Consider the following 20,094-nt stretch of genomic DNA (forward strand, 5'->3'; position numbering starts at 1 on the left):
GAGAGAGAAAAGAAATCTTGACTCACAAAATAGAGGAAGAACTACCTTGAAAAAGAAGGTTCCTCTGTGCATGGGGGTTGAGGGGGCCTGGTCAACTTATAGCATGTTCACATTGCATGCCCTCTCTCATATATCCTAGTTACAGATGATTGGACGTTTGTGTGAGTAGGAAGAAAACTCAGTAGCAAAGACCAATAAGCTAGAAAAGAGATATAAAGGGAAGAGAAAGGAAGGGAGGGGGTTACTTAATAGGAGGGTATTGTATATATGTAAGTAGAATAGATTAATAGGGGTGAAAAGGCCCAAAGTGAAATCAGGGGAAGAGATTGAATAAAGGAAAGGTGAAGGGAGGGCTAATCAAAATCTAATAGGATATAAATAAATCATATGGAAACCTACCACCATGACAGATGTGCCACTATTGCACCCGTTGGCTCATTTGGCCTGGCTGGCCAAATTTAAGACTTGCAGTGTCCACTGTTGGGTATCTTCACTGGTGATTTCTTTTTCTCCCATTGAACTGCATGCAGAATGGCTTCTTCCAGCTGTCAGCTGGTCTGCATGGAGGAAGCTATCAGCTCAGCTCCAGCAAGATTTCTCAGTGGCCTTGCAGCCCAAGTATATGGAGTCTTCAGCAATAGGGTCTTACCATCTATTCCTGGTGGGAAACCAAGAGCCTCAGCAATGGCCTGTAATGTTTTGGGGCATCAGGGACCTCCTTGGCCAACAACACATTGGAAGGCATCCCATCCCTAGCACTGAAAATTTTCTAGTAACAAGCTATGTCTCCTGAGTGTTCCATTGTCCAAAAAAGGTTTCCATATGATTTATTTATATCCTCTTAGATTTTTATCTTTTCAAATTTTTTTATTAACAACTTCCATGACTACAAACAATATCCCATGGTAATGCCCTCCCTCCCCCACTTTCCCCTTTGAAACTCCATTCTCCATCATCTCTCCTCCCCCTCTGAGTCAGTCTTTTATTTTGATGTCGTGATCTTTTCTTCCTGTTACGATGGTCTTTATTTTATTTTATTTTGGGGTTTTTCAAGGTAGGGTCTCACTCTAGCCCAGGCTGACCTGGAATTCACTATGTAGTCTCAGGGTGGCCTCGAACTCATGGCGATCCTCCTACCTCTGCCTCCCGAGTGCTGGCTACGATGGTCTTGTGTAGGTAGTGTCAGGCACTGTGAGGCCATGGATATCCAGACCATTTTGTGTCTGGGGGAGCACGTTGTAAGGAGTCCTACCCTTCCTTTGATTCTTACATTCTTTTTTTTTAAATTTTTATTAACATTTTCCATGGTTATAAAAAAAAAATCCCATGGTAATACCCTTCCTCCCCCCCTCCACACACACTTTCCCCTTTGAAATTCCATTCTTTTTTTTTTTTTAACTTTTATTAACATTTTTCATGATTATAAAATATATCCCATGGTAATTCCCTCCCTCCCCACCCCCACACTTTCCCGTTTGAAATTCCATTCTCCATCATATTACCTCCCCATCTCAATCATTGTACTTACATATATACAATACCAACCTATTAAGTACCCTCCTTCCTTCCGTTCTCTTCCCTTTATATCTCCTTTTTAACTTACTGGCCTCTGCTACTAAGTATTTTCCTTCTCACACAGAAGCCCAATCATCTGTAGCTAGGATCCACATATGAGGGAGAACATGTGGCGCTTGGCTTTCTGGGCCTGGGTTACCTCACTTAGTATAATCCTTTCCAGATCCATCCATTTTTCTGCAAATTTCATAAGTTCATTTTTCTTTACCGCTGAGTAGAACTCCATTGTATAAATGTGCCACATCTTCATTATCCACTCATCAGTTGAGGGACATCTAGGCTGGTTCCATTTCCCAGCTATTATAAATTGAGCGGCAATAAACATGGTTGAGCACGTACTTCTAAGGAAATGAGATGATTATTTAAACAATTGTCAGAACGTACGAAGTTGCCAGCATTCATGCACAACTAGAAACATCCTTAACCTATACTAAACCAGAACTGTATTACCATTAAAGCAGTAATATCTTTCATTACCAAAATACTGAAAAAAAACTGAAGTTCTTTCTGTGGAGGATCATCCTGGCAGTGTGAACTTCACAGCAGGCTGACAGTGCTCGGCTCACATTTCAGACACAGTGGAGAGCAGGTCTATGCTGTGTGAGAGCACAGTCTCATCCTACACTGCTCGTCACAGGCTCACCTTAGATTACGTTTAATAAAAAGGCAAAGTGCATACAGAGATTACAACAATTTTGAAGACAAAAAAAAAATGGTCCTATTGTGTGGTCCCAACAATAAATGCAAAAAGTCTACGACAAACAGGGGCTCCGATGAGCTGTTTATAAATATTTTAGATTAGGTAGTTATACGGTAAGTAGAGTTCGTTTGAAATCTTCAAAAAAAAAAAATGTTCCTGTTAATCCTCAAATGGTGCTTGTTATTGTTTAACATTTCTGTTAAATGCGTGCATTGAGTTACTTGTTATCCAAGCGCAGCAGCTGTTCCTTACCATTTTTCGTTAAGGACTTTAACTGGACATCTTCTTCAACTTCTACCCTTCCTTCACCATTCTCCACAATTCTTTTTGTAGTGATTTTTCTGCCATTAACTATTTTGGTAGACGTGGATATCGATTTGAAGTTGCCCATCCCACTGCCACCAAATGAAATTGAAGAAAATGAAGTGAGACCTCCGTGACCTAGGGACCTGAACAAAGTGAACCCTGTTGGATGAAATGAAGAAAATCCACCTCCAAGTGATGGAAACCCAGTGAAGGCAGAGAAGAAGGAGCCCGTGCCTCGGTTTCTGCTTCCTCGGGGACCTCTTCGGTTCCCAAAAAAGTCATCAAATGGGTCTTCAAGGAAGTCAAATGAAAATGGGTCCCTTCCACCAAAAAATTCCCTGAAGACATCTTCTGAGTTTCGGATGTGAAGCCAAACTCAAAAGGACTGTCAAAATGACTTCCACCTCCTCCACCACCACCATTGAATCCTTCGTTGCCATATTTGTCATAGATGGCTTGTTTTTTAGCATATGATAGCACCTCATAGGCCTTGGCTACTTGTTTGAACTTTCTCTCTGCTTCTTCTTTAATCTCAGGACTTTTATCTGGGTGCCACCTTAGTGCCGGTTTCTGATACGCCTTTTTGATATCCTCAGGTGAGGCATGTCTCTGCACGCCTAGAACTTCATAATAATCCCCCATGTTTTAGCAGATTGTTGGAACAAGTCCGAGGACGCGGCGGGCGGCAAAGTGGGCGGCAAGGTGGGCCCCTGGCGGCTCGGGAGCAGCTGCGCTGGCTGGCAGAACTCTTACATTCTTTCCACCACCTCTTCTGTATTAGATCCTGAGCTTTGGAAGGTGTGATAGAGATATTGCAGTACTGAGCACTCCTGTCACTTCTATCCAGCACCATGATGCCTTCTGAGTCATCCGAAGGTCACTGCTATCTGAAAAGAGAAAATTCTCTACCAAAAGTGAGAGTAGCATTAATACACGGGTATGAACATGAACAGAAATGCTTACTGGGCAGTTTGATAAACATAATATGTACATTTAGCCAGACAGCAGCAGACATTACACCCCTAGGGCTCATGACTACCCGTGTTAAGTTTTCATTATCAGGGATGTATTCCCTCCCATGGAGTGGGCCTCCAGTCCAATTAGAGGGCAGTTGGTTTCCATCATGACAGATGTGCCACTATTGCACCCTTTGGCTCATTTGACCTGGCTGGCCAAATATAAGGTTTGCAGTGTCCACTGTTGAGTATCTTCACTGGTGATTTCTCTTTCTCACTTGAATGTTTTAAAGTTTTCATTGTAGAGATCCTTCACTTCTGTGACTAGGTTTATTCCAAGGTACTTTATTTATTTATTTATTTATTGATGCAATTGTGAATAGAGTGACTCTCTGATTTCATCCTCTGTGTTTGCTGTTAGCATATAGGAAGGCTACTGATTGCTGTGTATTTTGTATCCTGTGACATGGCTATAGGTGTTTATCAGTTCTGACAGTTTGCTGGTAGTCTGTAGGGTCCTTTATGTACAGAATCATGTCACCTGCAAATAATGATAACTTGATCTCTTCCTTTCCAATTTGTATTCCTTTTATGTGCATCTCTTGCCTTATTGCTATGACTAAGACTTCCAGTACTATATTAAATAAAAATGGGAACAGTGGGCACCCTTGTCATACTACTGATTTTAGTGGAAAAGCTTCCAGTTTTTCCCCATTTAGTGATATGATGGCTGTAGTCTTGTCATAAATAGCCTTTATTATTAATTTATTTTATTTATTTTATAGAGAGAAAGAGACAGAGAGAGATGGCCCTGCTAGGGCCTCCAGCCACTGCAAATGAACTCCAGACAAGTGTGCCCCTTTGTGCATCTGACTAACTGGGTCCTGGGGAATTGAACCTGGGTCCTTTGGCTTTGCAGGTAAATGTCTTAACCACTAAACCATCCCACCAGCCCGTTTTTGATTTTTTTTTAAATATTATTTATTTATTTGTTAGCTACAGACAGAGAGAGCGAAGGAGAGAGAGAGAGAGAGGGAGAGAGAGAGAGGGAGAGAATGGGCACACCAGGGCTTGCAGCCATTGCAAACGAACCCCAGGTGCGCCCCCTTGTGCATCTGGCTAACGTGGGTCCTGGGGAATCGAGCCTCGAACCGGGCTCCTTCGGCTTCACAGGCAAGTGCTTAACCACTAAGCCATTTCTTCAGCCCTGTTTTTGATTTTTTAAGGTAAGGTCTCACTCTAACCTAGGCTGACCTGTAATTCACTATGTAGTCTCAGGGTGGTCTCAAACTCACTGCAGTCCTCCTACCCCTGCCTCCCAAGTACTGGGATTAAAGGCATGCCCAGCCTAAAATATGACACTTTTTTTAAGATTTATTTTTAATTTACTAGAGAAAGAGAGAGAGAGAGAATGGGTGTACCAGGGCCTCCAGCCACTGCAAACAAACTCCAGACACATGTGCTACCATTTGCATCTGGCTTACATGGGACCTGGAGAATTCAACCTGGGTTCTTAGGCTTTGCGGGCATGTGCCTGAACTGCTAAGCCATCTCTCCAGGCCATAAAATATGACACCTTGACTTCACATGCCTGAGCAGCAGAGTCACTGAGAAATCAAGCTGGTGCTGAGCAGAAAACCTCTCCGTAGCCCAGCTAACTGAAAGCTTGAAACAGCTGCACTGTATGTAGCCCTATGGGAGACAGAAGTCATCAGTGGTGAAAACAGTGGACGCTGGAAGCCTCAAGTTTGGCCAGACAGGCCAAATGACTGAAAGAATACAATATGGCATGTCTGCTCTGGAGGAAACCAACTGCTCTCTCATTGGACTGAAAGTCCACTGTATGGGAGGGAGTACATACCTGGTACTGAAAACCTAATCAAAAGCCTATGGCAAGGGGAGGTCCGAGGCTTAGGGGTACAAAGTCTGCTCTTGTCTGGATAAATGCATATATTACTCTCACCAAGTTGCCCTGAAAACACTACACTTAATGTTCACACTCAAATGTTAGTGCTACTCTCACTTTTGGTTAGAGAAGCTTCTCTTTTCAGATGGTGATGACCACTGGGATAACCAAAAGGCAACACAGTGCTGAGAAGAAGGGTCAGAGGAGTGTCCAGCACTGAAACATCTCTATCACACCCTCCAAGGCTCAGGGTCCATTGTGGAAGAGGTGGTGGAAAGAATGTAAGAGCCAAAGGAAGGATACCACTCCTTACATACAACTGTCTGGACAGAATTTGGCCTTGATATCCAAGACCTTGCAGTACCTAGCAGTACCTACACAAGACCCTCATAATAGGAGTAAAAGATGATGACATCTAATTAAAAGAGAGACTAATGGAGGGAGGGGATATGACGGAGAGCAGAGTTATGATAGGGAAAGTGGGGGAGGGGAGGGAAATACCATGGTTTGTTGTCTATAAGTATAGAAGCTGTCGATGAAAAAGATACATATTGCTGGGTGTGGTGGAGCACGCTTTTAATCCCAGCATTTGGGAGGCAGAGGTAGGAGGGTCATCATGAGTTCGAGGCCACCCTGAGATTACAGAGTGAATTCCAGGTCAGCCTGGGCTGAAGTGAGACCCTACCTCGAAAACACACCCTTCAAAAAAAAAAAGATATCTATTTTTAAAAATTAAAAAATATTGGGAATAATAAAAATTGACACTTTTGGTAGGTGTCTAGATAAGCATGAGGCATGAAGATCATTGAAGGACAGATCTAACTTCCTATGGGGGCCTACAGTTAAGGTGATTGGACCACGGGAAGTGAAAAAAAAAATAGGAAAGTCTGTACTTGTTAGAAATCAAAGATGATCTGACTTTTTATCTCTTACCTAGTTCCCTAGATCTGTTTCACCACAACCAACCAGGACCTTTCCTGGGAGGGAGGTCTTCCATAAGCACTGTCATTGGTCAAGTTCAGCTCCTGGAACTTGGTACCAGGGCATACCTCTTCCTGAGACAGCCCTAGCCCTAACCATCCAGCTGTCCCTCTGGCTCACCTGAGCCAGAAGACAACCTACCACTAAGACTTATAAATACCTTTGCAAGGAGAAGGCAGGCTCTCGGACCACTTGGGAACTTCGAAGTGAAGTTGGGTGAGTTTTTCTCTCAGCTGGGTCTGAGTTGGCTTGGCCCAGACTCAGGTCCATCTGGGAGGGGCCCCTAGCCCTTACTCTCCACATGGGCTCCTTTACCCCCTCCAGTTCACCACATGGCAGGAGCTCCTTGAACTTTTTCTTTCCATGGATTTTCCAGGCCTTTCATGTGGGATCTCTAACCACATGGCTACCTTTCCTGGGCTTTGTACTTCCCTCAATAAATATAATTTAATAATTATCCTTCTTAGTCTTTTTTTTTTTAAATTCAATTGAAACTAGAAACAAACCTAGGGTTTAGGGTTCAAGGATTTTCCTGGACACCAAGCACCCTGTTACACTATTTTCCTGTTAACATCATAAACAGAAACATCATTATTGCTCATCCTTAGGATTTAAAATACCTTATGAAGAGCCTGGCAGGGTGACACATATCTTTAATTCCAGCAATGGGGAGGCTGAGGTAGGGGGATCACTGAGTTTAAAGCCAGCATGTAACTACAGAGATAGTTTCAGGTCAGCCTGGGTTAAAGTGAGACCTGTGGTAGTTTGAATGAATGTTCCCCAATAGATACAGGAGAGTAATTTTTTTGTATTAAAATATTTTATTTATTAGAAAGAGAGAAAAAGAGGAGAGAACGGGCATACCAGGGCCTCTAGACACTGCAAATGAACTCCAGATGCCTGCACCGCCATGTGCATCTGGCTTATGTGGGTTCTGGGGAATTGAATCTGGGTCCTTAGGCTTAGCAGGCAAGTGCCTCAACTGCTAAGCCATTTCTCCAGTCCTACAGGAGTTTTATTCAAGTTTGTAACTTAGATCTCCAGCTACCTGGCTGGAGGAGATGTCACTGTGGGTGGATCCTAGGTTCACCCCTAAGGTATGGGGCTGGGACAGACCTGGAATTCCACTCCAAAAACATACAAAGTGCTGGAGCTTTGCCTGGGGTTCCTGAAGTGTGTGCTTGCTTACGGTGTTGGTGGTGGCTTTTCTCCCTGCATGGACCTGTGAAAGCAGGCCAGCTTCTTTGGCCATTATGGAACTTTCCTAAATCTGTAAGCTTCAATAAATTCCCTTCCTCCCATCTGAAGCTGTGTACGACAGACCCTTACCTCAAAAAAATAAAATAAGCCGGGCGTGGTGGCGCATGCTTTTATTTATTTATTTATTTTTCATTTATTTATTTATTTGAGAGCGACAGACACAGAGAGAAAGACAGATAGAGGGGGAGAGAGAGAATGGGCGCGCCAGGGCTTCCAGCCTCTGCAAACGAACTCCAGATGCGTGCGCCCCCTTGTGCATCTGGCTAACGTGGGACCTGGGGAACCGAGCCTCGAACCGGGGTCCTTAGGCTTCACAGGCAAGCGCTTAACCGCTAAGCCATTTAATCCCAGCACTTGGGAGGCAGAGGTAGGAGGATCACCGTGAGTTCGAGGTCACCGAGACTACATAGTGAATTCTAGGTCAGCCTGAGCTAGAACGAGACCCTGCCTCAAAAAACAAAACAAAACAAAACAAATAAGTAAATAAATTATTAAATTAAAACCAGGCATGGTGGTGCATGCCTTTCATCCCAGCACTCGGGAGGCAGAGACAGGAGGATTGCCATGAGACTACATGGTGAATTCCAGGTCAGCCTGGGCTCACCCTACCTCAAAAAACTAAAAAAATTGATTAAATTTTAAAATGCCCAACAAATAAATAAATCAAACAAAAAATACTATATGAAGGGTAGGGAATGGAAACATCAGGCCTCTGTTAAGGGAAAGCTAATTTGAGGTCAACTTCTGGCTTTGGTAGGAACATAGTGTTCAAAACTATCCAAAGCATGAGATTACCATCCCCTTTCCTAAGAATGAATTCAACTAAGCCTGTCACTTGGCCAAGAGACTAGCCCTCACCTACAGACATGTTAAAGAGGTGGGAGGATTATTTATCCACTTACTAAGAGAATATAGTTGACATCCAGGAACCCCTCCTTTCCTGATGATGTTTATACCTCTCATTGAACCTGTTCATTCTTCTGAATTCCAACTTAAGAAGTGTAACTTCCCCCTTCCTTCCTTTATCCCCTTCCTTCTTCCTTCCTTCCTTTCTTCCTCTTTGGTTTTTCAGCATAGGGTCTCACTCTAGCCCAGGCAGACCTGGAATTCAGTTTCTAGTCTTAGGGTGGCCTTGAACTCTCAAAAAGGGCTGGGGAAATGGCTTAGTGGTTAAGACATTTGCCTGTTAAGCCCAAGGAGCCCGGTTCTATGACCCAGGACCCATGTAAGCCAGATGCACAAGGGGGTTCATGCATCTGGAGTTTGTTTGAAGTGGTTGGAGACCCTGGCATGCCCATTCTCATTTTCTCTCTGCTTCTTCCTTTCTCTCAAATATTTATTTTTAAATGCACTAAGAAGCCTTCTATGAAAGAAACCCCAATCTACAGGTAATTCCACCTGTGCTGCTCACCAATGTACAGTTCAAGATCATGGTGGGGCTCTAGGGCTAGGTCTCTGGTGCAGCCTTTGCCACTTGCAGTCATCATGGCAGTAAGATCACAGTCTTGTTGCTTTCTCCACTACAGTGTAATTGCTGAGTCCACACTGAAACTTTTGTTTTGAGGTAGGGTCTCTAGCCTAGGCCGACTTGAAATTCACCATGCAGTCTTAGGGTACCCTTCAACTCACAGTGATCCACCTACCTCTGCCTCCCAAGTACTGGGATTAAAGACATGTACCACCATGGCCAGCTGTTTTTATTTTTTTCCAAGGTAGGGTCTCACTCTAGCCCAAGCTGACCTGGAAATGACTCTGTAATCTCTGGGCAGCCTCCAACTACCTCTGCATCCCAAGTGCTGGGATTAAATGCATGCACCACCACACCAGGCAAGGTGCCCCAATTCTAACAACAGCTTCCTCTTGAGCTCCTGCATCTGACTCCTCTGGGTCTGGTTATTCTTTTTTGTTTGTTTGTTTTTTTCGATGTAGGGTCTCACTCTGGCCCAGGCTGAGCTGGAATTAACTATTGTAGTGTCAGGGTGTCCTCAAATTTACAGTGATCCTCCTACCTTTGCCTCCTGAGTGCTGGGATTAAAGGCATGCGCCACCACACTCGGCTAAGGTCTGGTTATTCTTGGCACCAGGGAGCATGGCTCTATGGCAAATAACTATGTTCAGAACAGGACAGTTAAAGAAAAGCCTTAGCAGGGCATGATGGCACACACCTTTAACCCCAGTGCTAGGGAGGCAGAGGTAGGAGGATCACCATGAGTTCGAGGCCACTCTGAGACTACACAGCAAATTCCAGGTCAGCCTGGGCTACAATGAGACCCTAACTCAAAAAAAAAAAAAAAAAAAAAAAAGCCTTACAGCAAGAAGAACCAATTAGTAAATTCACTGGTCTATCCTATTTATCTTGCATGGTCAATATTTTTTTCCAGGTTATTACTTGAATATTGGTGTTAACCCATGAATGTATTGATGTACCCATCTCCACTTTATGAAATATATCATATGAAATACAAAATTACAGAAACATAAAAGTTTTTTATTGCTATAATCAAGGCAAAATCTCTTAAAACAATTAGCCTTGATAATCAAAACCATTACTCATGAGCTTACAGTTTTTATGTTCTCTGCTGAGACCTCATCACTGTTTCACATGTACCACCTACCATAAGACCTCGTTATACAAGAAGTTAGAACGCAGAAGGTACAAAGTGTGCATCACTACTGGCCGAGCTCCTGACTTCAAACCAACCATACCCTCTCTGAACCTGTTTCATCCTGTGTTTAAAACAAGTGGGAGAAGGAGTCAGACTAATCTACCCACTTGGAGGACCAACACAGATAACTCAGAGGGTAACTGAGAGACTATGAATGAATTTTTAATATAAACCCTAAAAAATTACAAAGACAGGTAGGGTCATCACTGAATACTAATTTTGTGGGAGCCCTCATGACAGTCACCAACAGTCTGAAATCCCAGGCAAGACAAAGGATATTAATGACTAAGTTTCCAGACCTACTAACTGGGAAGGATTTGGCTTAACAAGCCACTTAATATGCACCCAACTGTACCCTAGCAACACTTGTCCATTTTATTTACCTTAATATACATCTGTATAGGCAATAATAAAAAGGCTATTACACAAGTTAGTGAGTTTTACCTAGTTTCAAGAATAATGCATGCAGTTACAAATGAGAGGTAGAAACACTGTATTAAAGACCTAAAAATACAAACATCATATAAATAAATGTTCAAATTAATTGCTGGAATTTCATACAGATAAATAAGGTAAAAATTACATTACTCTGTCCAAGTAAAGGAAAAAAAAAAATGTTGTCTCTGTTAGTTTTTCATCAGCACACTAAAATCAGTGTGATGCCAAAAAGCTGTGTGCAGCTGTCAGAGTGTAGGTTATTTATGTGAAATGATGAAAATAGAAGTATTAAAACTGGTGAATGGTTTATTCAAGTATTCAAGCAGGTAAGTAAGAGAAAGTAATATACAATGTACTAACCATTCTTGGAAGGATGTTAACTGCTTGCATTTGCCATGACTAGCTATTTGGTGAAATGTCAAGATTAACATTGAAAATATACATTAGAATGGAGAGAGCTGCCCATTTTTCTAAGAGAAAACAAACCTTATTTCTCACTAATTTCTTGTACAAACTCCACATCCCTAGCAATCTTTTAATCATCACTTTGTTTTGGCCCTATTACAATTCTCAAGAGCATCTCTTGATTCATGATATTTTTCTAATACTGTCCAAATAAACCCAGCCTTATTAACCCTAGGGTCACAGGCATCAATGCACTTTCTGCATGCACAACAAAAAAGGTAAACAACCAGCAACTTAAAGTATTACTGAGATCTGTCAGTATAGATGTAGATAAACAGGTAAAAAAAAAAGAAAATGCAAACATGTTCACATGGATGCAAGTTTTGATCATTTAAAAAGTTCAATGTTACATAAGAATTCTGGAAAGGGTATATGTATAGAATCTAGTAAAATATTTTAAACAAGTCCATTGTGCCTCAGTTTTAAATTGCAAAATCCAATACATGGTTATTTTAATAAATTAGTGCAATATGAAAGATTTTGGAAGATAAACATGTGTCCATATTAGATCAAATTGAAGACTTCAAAATTCTTCCAAAAGCCACCTTTTGCTTCTTAAAACTACTCTTCCTGAGCTGTTTAGAGACACAAGCTCAGATGGGTGCTGACAAACTCACCCCAAATCGCAAATTGTCTGGGTGAACTATACACTTTCTTGCTTGTACAAACGTTAGCAAACACACAGAGTTTCATACACTGCTCAGAGAACTTAGTGAAGTGTCACTCATTTTTGTTTTAGGTTTAATTATCTACAAGAATAACTGTACTTATAATTCTAAGGTACATTTATTTGCCAAGTGGAATAATCTTGCTTCTGCAAAGAAAAAGGGAAAGGGGAGTGGCCTTCAACAAGGCAGATTTTCTGCACACATGTAGTTTTTGGATTGTTTTTCCTCCTCTTTAAATTGCTGCTGCTCTTTGGTAGTCACCACTTCAGAAACTAGAGCTTCCTGGGGACAGTGAAGAGTCAGGCTGTAATCCCAAATGCATCCCTCATGCTCCACAGACAAGCTGCTGCTCATACAGTGGCGGTGCTATAGCATAGTGCTGACAGTCTTCTTTCAATACTAGATTTATCTAGAAATAAAATTTTAAAAATGAAATTAATAATAAGAACCATTAATATTTTTTAACCCAAAGACAGAAGGAAAGGGGAAAATTTACAAACTCTCCACCACCATTACTGACCCTGTTCTATCTTTGCCCCCAAAGTAACAGAAGTGAATGCATTTTCTCTCTGCTTGGGACTTTAAAACTTAAACTATGGGCTGGAGAGATGGCTTAGCGGTTAGGCGCTTGCCTGTGAAGCCTAAGGACCCCGGTTCGAGGCTCGGTTCCCCAGGTCCCACGTTAGCCAGATGCACAAGGGGGCGCATGCGTCTGGAGTTCGTTTGCAGGGGCTGGAAGCCCTGGCACGCCCATTCTCTCTCCCTTTCCCTCTGTCTTTCTCTCTGTGTCTGTCGCTCTCAAATAAATAAATAAATAAATAAATAAAACTTAAACTATGACTTCTAGTGTAATGCTGCACAGTGGTACAATTCAGATCAGCACATTTTGGAGAAACCATCTACATCTAACAGCTGTTTCTCTCTCTCTCTCTTTGTCTTTTGTTTGTTTGTTTATTTCTTTATGAGAGAGAGAGAGAAAGAATGGGCATGCTAGGGTCTCAAACCACTGCAAATGAACTCCAGATGCATGTGCCACCTTGTACATCTGGCTTTACATGGGTACTGGGGATTAAACCTAGATCCTTTGGCTTTGCTGGCAAGCATCTTAACCACTAAGTCATCTCCACAGCCCCAAGTACCACACTCGGCTTCATCTAAGTTTTTTACAAGTATAAATAACATTAGCAAGCAAACACCTTTAGCCACTTAGCTATTTCCCTAGACCACGAGTAACTAACTTCAGGATTGCCACTACTTTGTAGCTATTCAAAATGAGGTATGGTACCAAGTGTGATGGTACATGCCCTTTAATCCCAGCACTCGGGAGGCTGAGGTAGGAAGATCACAGTGAATTTGAGGCCAATCTGAGACTACATAGTGAATTCCAGGTTAGCCTGGGCTAGAGTGAGACCCTACCTTGAAAAACCAAAATTAAAATAAAATTAAAAATAAGAGCTAGAGAAATGTCTCAGTGGTTAAGGTGCTTGCTTCAAAGCCAGCAGGCCTGTGTTTGACTCCCCAATACCCATGTAAAGCCAGAGGCCCAAAGTGGCACATGCATCTGGAGTTTGTTTGCAGTGGCTAGAGGCCCTGGTGCATCCATCCCCTCTCTCTCTCTCTCTCTCTCTCTCTTTCTCTCTCTCTCTCTCTGCTTGCAAATAAATAAAAATATTTTAAAACAAAAATAAATTAAAAACACACACACACTAAATACCCAAAGTCTTCCTACATGCTTGAACACAACTTGCCAGAAAAATAATGCAGTGTAGAAATCTAAAGACTGATTAATAATCAAAGCCACACATGTTTTACATGTATTACCTCTAATTATTACAACAGGCCAGGTAGGTGTTGTTATTCTCATAGGAGAACAAACTGCAACCACAGGAAGGTTTAATTTGCTCAAGTTTAGGAAGCCAATATTCATCCTAGGTAGTATGATTCCAAACTCTTAAGCTCTTTCCATTATACTTGTAGGAAACAACTGACTACAAGAAAGAAATTCAGTGGTCCTTCCTAAACCCCAAAGGATATGTTTTAAAACCCCCAGTTGATTCCTGAAAGCACAAGCAGTACCAAACTCTATCTAGAAGCACAGCAATGTCAAGACAGAAGATTTGATCAGCACTGCCACCACTGACTACTAGACAGGTGGCGTAACAGCACAGAAACACGGACACAGGGTGTTATTTTCTCTCTCTCTCTCTCTCTTTCTTTTGTTTTGGTTTTTCAAGGTAGGGTTTCACTCTAGCTCAGGCTGACTTGAAATTTACTATGTAGTCTTAGGGTGGCCCTGAACTCATGGTGATCCTCCTACCTCTGCCTCCACGTGCTGGGATCAAAGGCGGGTGCCACCACACCCGGCTAACAGGGAGTCATGTTCTATGGCAGCACTGAGCAGCACAGCTCAGGATGTCACCATGCTATTCAGAAGAGTGCAGACTTTAAAACTTAAGGGATGTTTATTTCTGGAGTTATCCATTTAATATTTTTTAAATTTTATTTATTTTTTTAGAGAGGGAGAGATAGAGAGCTGGTATGCCATGGCCTCAGCCACTGAAATTGAACTCCAGATGCTTGTGCCACCTAGTGGGCATGTGCGACTATGCTCGCCTCACCTTTGTGCATCTGGCTAATGTGGGATTTAGAGAGTAGAACATGGGCCCTTAGGCTTTATAGGCAAGCACCTTAACTGCTAAGCCATCTCTCCAGCCCTCCATTTAATATTTTTGGTCCTTGGTTGGACACTGTGTAAATGAAACTGTGGAGAGCAAAGCTGCAGATAAGGGAAGACTGTTGTGAAGTCAGCTTACATTTATGTACATTTTCAATATCTGTAGGGTCTTGCAGAATCTTAGTTAGGCCTTCCAAAAGGAGGGCTGCCTTATGATAGCGATAAGCAATATCTTCAGTCTGCTGAAACATCTCATCCAGGGCTGCAGACTGAACCTGAAACCAGTCAACAAAACAAGATTCTCAACTTTCTAAGAAAATATAAATTCATTTGGGTAATATACCTTAAATAATAAAATTAAAATAGTTTGATGAATTGATATAGTCTAATAAACTGCATAAGAAGTCAGAAATCAGTTAGTATAAAAAAAAAAAGCAAAACAATTCTTATGAAGGGATTTTTCCTAGCACAAAATTCTTATAATGCTTATTGCAGTAGAGTGATATAACACATATCATTCCTATCAATAGTGTATAGCAATATAGGACACACCACTTTTATCAGCTTACATTCCCAAGTTATTTTCACATGACTATTCACTTTAATATCTTTCAGAGTAAGTCCAAGAGTGTAATAACAGTGCAATCCCAAGCAGATGAATGGAGGAGACTATGTTAATGTACTAAAATAAGACCAATTAATGAATTTCTCCATTCAGATACTTACTTAATGCTCCTATCTTTATATATTCTTCAGAGCAATTTCCCCCAGTAGAGACAAATGAAAAATGAGAATATTATAGCCAGACAATAGGAAAAACACAGTTGTTACTTAGTGCATATACTTCAATAAGGTCAGTACAAGCACATGAATTTTTGTGCATTAACAGAGCACTACTTTTTCTATCAGTTTTTTTTTTTTTTTTTTTTTTCCCTCTGAGGTAGGGTCTCACTCTGGTCCAGGCTGACATGGAATTAACTACGTAGTCTCAGAGTGGCCTCAAACTCATGGCGATCCTCCTACCTCTGCCTCCCGAGTGCTGGGATTAAAGGTGTGCGCCACCACGCCCGGCTCTATCATTTTTTTTAAGCCAAAATTTCTTAGCAGAAAATACAGAAACAGATAGTTAATATTTTTAGATGCAAACTATAAAAATAGATTATGCTCAATGGTAGCCAAGTTTAAAAGGAGTTATAATATCAAATTTTATCAAATGTGGTAACCAAAATTTAATGTTTATTAAATAAATTGCATTATATTAAGTAATCCTTAAATGTTGGTTAATTCCAATTACTTCTTTCATAAGAAGTAATCACAATATTTGGCATTTGAGAGGGGATAGGACATAAACTCTTTTTTAAAGGACAGATAATTTCAAGTAGCTGTTCAATAATAAAGACACTCAGAGATATGTCCTCTAGTGTTATACAATATTAAGCCTTAAAAAATAGTTACCATTTCCACAGCACAATTATAGATGAGTTTCTCTGCTGTTACACTGTTGATCTCATCAATAAATCTCTGTTTATCAGAGAAGAAGCGATTCAGCTTTTCTGTAAGTTTCTTGCACATGGTGATACAGAATTTATATCGTTCATTCAGATTTTTGACAACTGAAACAAAGTTTAAATTGGAATTCATTTTAATGTTCTTCTAGAAAAAACAAAGTGGCATGCACCTTTCCTTCTGATATTAGAAGAGATACAAATGGTCACTGAAGGAAAGGACTGGAAATTGGGTTCTATAATCTTTCAGTATGAAAAGATGACTTCTCTGTGGATCAAGTAAACAATGAAAAAAGAACATTGTTTTTCTCTGTTAAGAACATTGAATACTAGGCTAGAGCAAGACCCTACCTTGAAAAAAAAAAAAGGGGGGGGGCTGGAGAGATGGCTTAGTGGTTAAGGCATTTGCCTGCAAAGCCAGAGGATCCTGGTTTGATTCTCCAAGACCAACGTGAGCCAGATGGACAAGGGGGAACATGCATCTGGAGTTCGTTTGCAGTGGCTGGAGGCCCTGGTGTGCCCATTCTCTCCCTCTCTCAATTAAATGAATAAATAAAATATAGTAAAGGCATGTGGCACCATGCCAGGCTTTGGAGAAAAAAAACAACAACACACTGAATAACTCAGTAATTCCTCATCACAGACTCTTTCCTGGTGGATGTAGAAGGCATGAGTCCAAGGGCCCTGGAGCCACACACTGCCACCTGCACCTGTACCTTGTTTCACAGCCGTGGAGGGGCTCAGTTTCCCGGACTTGATCTGAGCTTTGGCGAGATGCAGGGAAGCTGCCAGCAGCTGTGCTGCTTTCATGTACAACACCAGCTGCTCCACCCGCCTATAGCAGAAGACAGGAGGACAGTGTTATCTTGGCAATAAACCTCAAAGACTCGGCATCATCAAAACAGCCGTGCTAAGGGTATATCTTGTTCTTTTGGGGGGAGGGCTCATGTAGACCTCAAAATAATCCTCCTGCCTAAGTAACCGTGAGTGTGTGTGTGTGTGTGTGTGTGTGTGTGTGTGTGTGAGAGAGAGAGAGAGAGAGAGAGAGAGAGAGAGAGAGAGAGAGAAAGGGAGGGAGGGAGAGAAAGATGGTTTGGTGCCCCATTGGCTCTTCTGAGATATGATGGGGGGAGTGTTTGTGCTCCTCCAACCCACGGTGGCTGGAGCAGTGCCAGGTGCTCTTTGTGCTTGGTCTCGCTTGTGAGCCAGAGTCTCTTTATTAATTTCACAGACTGTGTGGCATCACCATTCTTGGGTTTCTGATCCCCTGCAGGACTAGGGTTATAGGCATGTGAGGCCATGCTCAGTTGACTACATGGGATCTGGAGATTCAAACTGGCAGTCTTAGGCCCCCTAAGGCACTCATGCTTGCACTGAAAGAGCACTTGACCACCGGTTTTTTGAAGTAGGGTCTCACTGTAGCCCAGGCTGACCTGGAATTCACTATGTAGTCTCAGGGTGGCCTTGAACTCATGGTGATCCTCCTACCTCTGCCTCCCGAGTACTGGGATTATAGGCATGCACCACCATGCCCGGCTACCTTGCAGCTTTTTATGAGCTATGACTTTCAGCAATGACAATGCCTACTACATCTTAAGATATGTGTTTATAGAAAGCAAAGTTGAATATGAGTAGCAGAGGAGGCACCTACCCCCAGTCTTTGCTTAGCTGGCTGATCTGGTCCACAACTACACTCTCCTGAATCTGGTACAAGGACACAGCAGATGTACACAGCTCAGGGTTCCCACCCCGCACAGCTGTCAGGTCCAGCACACACTCGGTGAACATCAGCATCGTGTTCAAATGGCGTAACGTATCTGTGTGTTCTCGCTGCAGGAAGGCAATGTATCTTCAACACTTAAAGGATTTCTGCATATAATGCTTTTCCACACTCAAGATGAATGTCAGAATGATAAAAGCTGACTAATATAAAGTTGGTAAGTTAGTAAACACATAAACTGGTATAGCTACTATGAAAATAAATTTAGAGGTTTCTCAAAAAGCTGAAAATAGGGCTGGAGAGATGGCTCAGCAGTTAAGCGCTTGCCTGTGAAGCCTAAGTATACCAGTTCGAGGTTTGATTCCCCAGGACCCACGTTAACCAGATGCACAAGGAGGCGCACATGTCTGGAGTTCGTTTGCAGTGGCTGGAGGCCATGGCATGCCAATTATCTCTCTCTATATCTGCCTCTTTCTCTCTCTGTCTGTCACTCTCAAATAAATAAACAAAAATAAAGATTTTTTTTTTAAAAGCTGAAAATAGAACGTCTGTATGACCCTGCTATGTGAACTTCATGTATATCTAAAGGACTTTATACATATGTGCTCTTGCAGGCTCACTGATGTTGTATTCACAGAAGCTAAGCAATGGCATCAGTCTCAATGTCCACCAACAGATGAATGTATAATGAAAATGTGGTATTAGAAACACAATACTTTATTAAGCTGAGAATAAAAATGAAATTTTCAAAATTTGCAGGAAAATGAATGGAACTAGAAAGCTAGGTAAGGTTATTCAAGCCCAGAAAGACAAATGCTACATGTTCTTTCTAATATTTAGATTCTAGTGTTGTCTTTTCAGATCTGTGTGTTTAAGTTGGAGTAAGTGTCTGTAGAGGCAAGGAAGGAAGAAGAGGATGGGGGAAGAAGCACCTAATGGGAGAGACTAGTAGAACACATGTGATATCGGAGTAAGGGAAGAAGAACACTGGAGGTGGACAAGCTTAAGAGAGGAAGGGGTGGGTGGGAAGCCAGATGGAAACCCACTATTTGTAGTTATGTACATATCATTTGTCTGTGTTTCAAAGCACCCATGTTAAGAAAGCTCCAAAGAGAAGCCACTGTGATTTTATCAGAGAAAAACAAAACCCAAAACAGAATTAAAAACTCAAAATGGAACCACTGAATTAATATAGCTGGGACAAAATGAAGACAAAATAGGCATCAAGATTACAAGGACACTCTTTACACTAAATCACACTGGTTTTTATTTTATTTTTTGAGGTGGGGTCTTGCTATGTACCCTAGGCTATCTTTGACTTCCTTATCTTCCCACCTTAGTGCTGGGATTAAAAGACATGCACTACCATGCCTGGCTTAAATCACACTTTTTTTTTTTTTTTTTTTTTTTTTTCCCCGAGGTAGGGTCTCACTCTGGTCTAGGCTGACCTGGAATTAACTCTGTCATCTCAGGGTGGCCTTGAACTCATGGCAATCCTCCTACCTCTGCCTCCCGAGTGCTGGGATTAAAGGCGTGTACCACCACGCCCGACCTTTAAATCACACTTTTTTTTAACAAATATAAATTTTATTTATTTGAGAGAAAAGAGGCCGGGGGGGGGGGGGAGGAAAGAAGGGAGGGAGAGAATGGGCATGCCAGGGCCTCCAGCCACTGCAAATAAACTCCAGAGGCATGTGACCCCTTGTGAATCTGGCTTATGTGGGTCCTGGAGAGTCGAACCAGGATCCTTTGGCTTTGCAGGCAAATGCCTTAACCAGTAAGCCATCTCTCCAGACCCTTAAAATCATACTTCTTAATAGTTCTATGAATTCTACTAATATACTATTCTAGAGTTTTTCTTCTTTTTCTTTTCTTTTCTTTCTTTTTTTTTTTTAGTTTCTGGTAGTTTGTTAGTTAACAGTGATTAACAATTACAAAGCTCTGATTTTCTATAACTTCATAGACAGGAATACAGACAGGCATCCTATGGTTGGCATATCTTCTTTTTTTGTTGTCTGTTTTTTGTTTTTCGAGGTAGGGTCTCACTCTAGCTCAGGCTGACCTGGAATTCACTCTGCATTCTCAAGGTAGCCTTGAACTCATGGCAATCCTCCTATCTCTGCCTCCCGAGTGCTGGAATTAAAGGCGTGCACCACCACTGGTGGCCTATCTTTTTGAAAACATAAATTTTTATGTATTTGAGAGAGAAAGAAGGGGAGAGTGAGAAAGGGAGAAGGAATGAACTGATGTGCCAGGTCTCTAGCTGTGAAAATG

The 20,094-nt window shown here is 41.7% G+C and overlaps 1 protein-coding gene and 1 pseudogene across 2 annotated transcripts in view; both read right to left on the bottom strand.

Annotated features, from left to right (window-relative positions):
* Positions 1 to 2,492: 2,492 nt before the first annotated feature.
* On the bottom strand, positions 2,493 to 3,223 carry LOC101611963 (annotated as a pseudogene).
* A 6,928-nt stretch (positions 3,224 to 10,151) lies between these two features.
* Positions 10,152 to 20,094, bottom strand: part of Ulk2 (unc-51 like autophagy activating kinase 2) — a 109,049-nt gene continuing 99,106 nt past the window's right edge. Inside the window, exons 23-27 of one of the 2 annotated variants that reach the window (XM_045130961.1) lie at positions 17,752 to 17,930; positions 16,817 to 16,935; positions 16,051 to 16,208; positions 14,735 to 14,870; positions 10,152 to 12,330 (exon numbers count right to left, since the gene is read on the bottom strand). In XM_045130961.1, the coding sequence (XP_044986896.1) occupies positions 12,272 to 12,330; positions 14,735 to 14,870; positions 16,051 to 16,208; positions 16,817 to 16,935; positions 17,752 to 17,930 (651 nt within the window). In that variant the 3' untranslated portion in view covers positions 10,152 to 12,271. The remainder of the gene's footprint in view (positions 12,331 to 14,734; positions 14,871 to 16,050; positions 16,209 to 16,816; positions 16,936 to 17,751; positions 17,931 to 20,094) is intronic. The other variant, XR_006632912.1, reaches the window with a different exon arrangement.

Source organism: Jaculus jaculus, chromosome 12 (genome assembly GCF_020740685.1).
Source record: "Jaculus jaculus isolate mJacJac1 chromosome 12, mJacJac1.mat.Y.cur, whole genome shotgun sequence".
Taxonomy (NCBI): domain Eukaryota; kingdom Metazoa; phylum Chordata; class Mammalia; order Rodentia; family Dipodidae; genus Jaculus; species Jaculus jaculus.